Here is a 4,629-nt window from a genome sequence, read left to right on the forward strand (position 1 = left end):
AGAAGGCTAGAAGATGCACTGCACATTTGTTTCTTTTCCTGGGGATTTACTTGTGCTGCAGGAGCTTTTCGCAAAATTTCAGGTACTCGGTTGGGATTGGGGTTTTGTGCGCGTGAAAAAAATGCGCGTGAAAACTTGCGTGTGAAAAATCTGCGCGTGAAAATATGCAAATTAGCTGATTCCGAAGGGATTCAAAAAGTTTTTGCAGTTTTATACTTAAACCCTCAAACAAGATGGCACAAAATGGAATCAAGTATCATATTGTTGCATTCTAGAGTACAAAATCTTGATCTGAGTGCTTTTCAAGTGATTTTTAGATGTTAAGTTTTCACGCGCAAAAAAAGTTTGAAATTTGCGCGTGAAACAATCTGCTTCAAAAAAGATAAAATTAAGCTTCAAGAATGGAGAAAAGCCTGAAATTGTTACATCATACAATCTAAAACATCGTATGTGTAATTTTTCTATGTATTTCTGTCAAATTTACTTGATTTTACTTTTTTTTTTCCAAATGCAAAATTCAGGTAACAGATGGGAAATTGAATATTAGGTTCACATTTTTATGCCTTAGAATTCCTTGCTGCACATTTTCTGACATATTTCAGGAACTTTATTTTTTCACGCGCAGATTTTTCACGCGCACGCGCAAATTCTCCACGCGCAGAAAACCCGTTCCCCTCGGTTGAAACAATTTTGAAGTAGATATTAAATATTGGAAACAAATATCAATATGCAGTGTATATAAATTCAGTGATGATATAAATCCAATGATGAATTCACAAAGCAGAGAACACCAAAAAAAAAGTGAAAATAAAAGTAGTGTGAGCATTTCAATATTTACCCTATTAGTATTACATAAAATGTCAAGAAGCTCAACCAAAGATGACTGACTGGATGGAACAATGGGTAGAACAATCAGCTGGAAGTGATGACTCTAACCTTTACATGCCTTTACAATTTTATACAAATCTGGATAAAGCTCAAAACCTGAGATCTTAATGTTTAAAAACTTAAATCCTTACTCCTTATGACACTACATAAACCATGTAACATAAAGTCCATCTGTACTGTACCTAGTAGTACAAATCATTCATTGTTGATGAAGACGTACATGTTGCAATGTTAGATTTAGCAAAATATAGTGAGATATCACACTTTTATACATATAAAACATGTACAGGTATGTAAACAATTCTCTTCCCTGTAGTATGTAGTAAGTATAATGTACTAAGACATAAGAGTAGTAGGAGGTACGGACCAAGCAATATACATGTACATGCACTAGTAGATCCTCAGAACAGGTGACAACTTCTATAGTATCTTCCTGGTTTGATTGGCAAAAGTGTTTCTTGTGCACTTTGCATACTAATGAATGGTATCAAATTACAATAAAGAGGCTTTGAGCGATGATGACAAAAGATCACATAAAAGCTTGAAGTGGTCCTTTGTGGTTGTTTACTTTTGTACCGGCTCTCCTGGAGAATAATTATGTCATGTTTATGAACTCGTTATGTGCACTCTTCCTCATTTTTGTGTGTGAAGTTTGTTATGATTCTTTCCAAAACTTCACACCAATTTCCATAAGAGATCCTATCCTTATTATGTAATTCAAACAAAATATTAAATCCCCAAACACAATATCATTCTATGACTTGGCCTAGGACAGAATCGAAAGTACTTCTAATGAAATAAGGTCTATATAACTGGCCATATAGGCAGACTAGCGACTAATGTTCAATAAAACCACACCAGTTCAGTGTGTCCAGACATGTTGTTCTTCTACAAGTGTGTTTTGAGAGCCCCAAAATATCCTCCTGCGGCGATAACAAGCCATGAAATCTGCTTCATTGTTATTATAATCAAACCTGGGCGTTATCAACAGGCTTGGTAAGGGTGTTTGAGAAAATATACCGTGCATCAACACTTGTAGAACTATATTTTAGCAAACAAAATATATATATTGTGTCTACGTGCCCCCCTCCCTCCCACCCACATTGAACATGGTCGCGAACCCACAAGCGGTGAAAAAATTACAGCAGCTTGTTTCGTGGACTAAATCCACCACAAACATAAACAATACCATGTTTACCAACGTTATCAAGTGCCGAAGGACCAGACGAACGGGTAAATGCTTTGTCTTGGGCTACTTTCATTGTGTATCGCGGTGCACAGGCGAAGTTTTGGGGAAAACAAGTGTATGTGTAACGTATATAACATGTATGTGGTACACACACACAAATTGGGATTACAACAGAATATATCGGAACCAACATCATATATATATGCTTGGAAAGCTAACAAAGTCAAGTGTGACCTCTTGACGTTTCAAACTTGAAGATCAAGAACTATCGAGTGCATTGAACATGGCTAGCTGTCCGCCGGAAAAGTAATATTTCCAGTCGCGAAGTTTAATGACCAAAATGACAGAACAGAAAGGGCGGACCACTGGCACTGGGTCATTCCATCCAGTACCCGGCTCACAACTGCGTCCAATATTGGGTCCGTTTTAACGGAATCCGGGACGGTAACGTGGTGGTACTCACGTTCTTTATTGTGATCGAATCCCACGACGATGAAATAGTCTGCCAGTCGGGCCATAGTCTGCCAAACGCGCCCCGGAATCACTCCCAATCTCCGTACACTTCCTCCCGATTCCAGCCCCGAACCGCCGCCATCTTGGCCTGATCACTTTACTGAGGTATCTACAATTATTTGCCTGATGATAAAAACAACTAGTCTGTTACAAGAGAATTTCGATCTCAAATACTACACAATATCAAATGAACCATACTGGTTCCCGTTTTGTGAAAAATCTTTTATCTAAAACGTTGTTTTATTGACAGATATGTTTGAGAAGATTTTATGTAAGTTTGGATGGACCTAGGGGTCTTGGTTGTACGACGCCCACTGCGCACCCGTACTGCGCATGGGGTGGACCGGCGCCCCTTGCCCCGTACGTGATGACGTCACCGATAGTCTTGTAAGACGTCCTGACGATTTGATGACATCACCAACAGACTTGCAAGACTTCAATTTGTACAAAGCCTGCAAGAAGACTTTCCGGTGGCAAAATCGCCAAGACGGCGTAAACAGTATCCGTTGGTCACCAGAAAAGCCCAATGCTCTATCACGGGGACTGACCGGACCTTCAGAAAAGTGACGATTTGGCCTTGTGTTACATCTGCTTGGATTCCTATATTCTGTCTCCTTGTGAGGTTCCTCCTCATAGACAGGATGCTCATATAGGATGTGTACACCACTGGAGCGGAAACATAGGGGCATAGGGCTTCCTGTATTATAGTGACGCATGTATAGGAATTTGTGTCAGATAGCTGCTGTATTCTAATCTCCAAGCAGATCCTACGGTGCCATAAGATAGTATCAAAGCTGGCCAGGGAGTAAAGCCGGCTAAGGGAGTCAAACGGGCACCGGAGAAGTTTGATACTATACATTACGCCACCGTAGATCTGGTTGGAGATTAGCTGTATTCTCAAGCAGAGGTTGGGTAGGGCGGATAGCAGTGGCCGGAATTTTCAACCGCTCATTCTGAAACGTGTATGATGATGGCCATTTCTCATTGCTACTAGCCCACTCGACAGAAAACTGTGCTTGGAGGACATCAGCAAGGAGCGCCTTGACATCAGATAGTGACGGACGGAAGAGGACAAAAAAGTTTGCTGTATTTCAATTTTGTTCCGCAAGCTCATCAGTTTGCCTGAGTACCATCCTCCGTAGTGACCGTTGCCTCAATACTTTCACTTGCTAAACCAGGGATAGTCTGAGTACCATCCTCCGTAGTGACCACTGGCTCAGTACTTTCCACTTGCTCTGAATCCGTGGTTAGCAAGCGAAAGTATTGAGCGGGCTAGCAGTCACTACGGAGGATGGTAATAATCTGTCTAGGCAAGGAGGTGTATTTTCTAACCTCTTTTGACAAGTTTGACAAGTTTATTCAACATTGTACAGACTAGCAAGATGTCCAATTGGATACATCTTGAATTGCGCTGGACATCACAATCTGTAGCTCCACTTTATTTACTCTAAAAACAATTGTGCCATTAAAATATTCGTAAATCTTTTCATTTAATTTAGATATCAGGTACGTTATGTGGTTATCTGTTAAATGTAACTATTAACAGAAGGATCAGTTTCAGGTGATCTCAAGAACACATATCAAATCACACCTACAATACCAGGTGGAAAATCGGTGTAGAACCCATTATGAGTTTAAGTGTCCAACCATGAATGGGATAGGAGAGTTCTTATAACGGGCTGTTCGACACAATGGCATATTCAGTTTGTGCGAGTTGCGGGTGTGTCGTTTCGACAAGTCCTGCCGAAGGGGAGGCAACCAGTAATGCCGTAAAATCTTTGGTCTAGGAACGGTGAAGAATGATGACTCGGTGATGGATGTCACTCGAAACGGCCGGAAGTCATGTCAGAATCTATAATATCCAGTTGTACAGATTGAATCGTATTCAAATAAAAAAAAAGTTTGAAGAGAACGTTGTCTCCTTTAGCTAATGCTCTTCGAGTCGACCCGTTCTTTCTGGCGGTGCCTATGAATGGTTATGAATATGTATTTTTAAACCCCGTTTTTTGTGGCCGCGTCCTGGGCCCACATGACCAGTG

At 40.5% G+C, this 4,629-nt stretch overlaps 1 protein-coding gene across 1 annotated transcript in view; it reads right to left on the reverse strand.

Moving 5' to 3' along the window:
- LOC118414687 (myotubularin-related protein 13-like) overlaps positions 1–2,717 on the reverse strand; it is a 62,728-nt gene extending 60,011 nt beyond the window's left edge. Inside the window, exon 1 of the mRNA XM_035818887.1 lies at positions 2,541–2,717. Coding sequence (XP_035674780.1) covers positions 2,541–2,595 — 55 coding nt within the window. The 5' untranslated portion in view covers positions 2,596–2,717. The remainder of the gene's footprint in view (positions 1–2,540) is intronic.
- Between the last annotated feature and the right edge of the window lie 1,912 nt (positions 2,718–4,629).

Source organism: Branchiostoma floridae, chromosome 4 (assembly GCF_000003815.2).
Source record: "Branchiostoma floridae strain S238N-H82 chromosome 4, Bfl_VNyyK, whole genome shotgun sequence".
Taxonomy (NCBI): Eukaryota; Metazoa; Chordata; class Leptocardii; order Amphioxiformes; family Branchiostomatidae; genus Branchiostoma; species Branchiostoma floridae.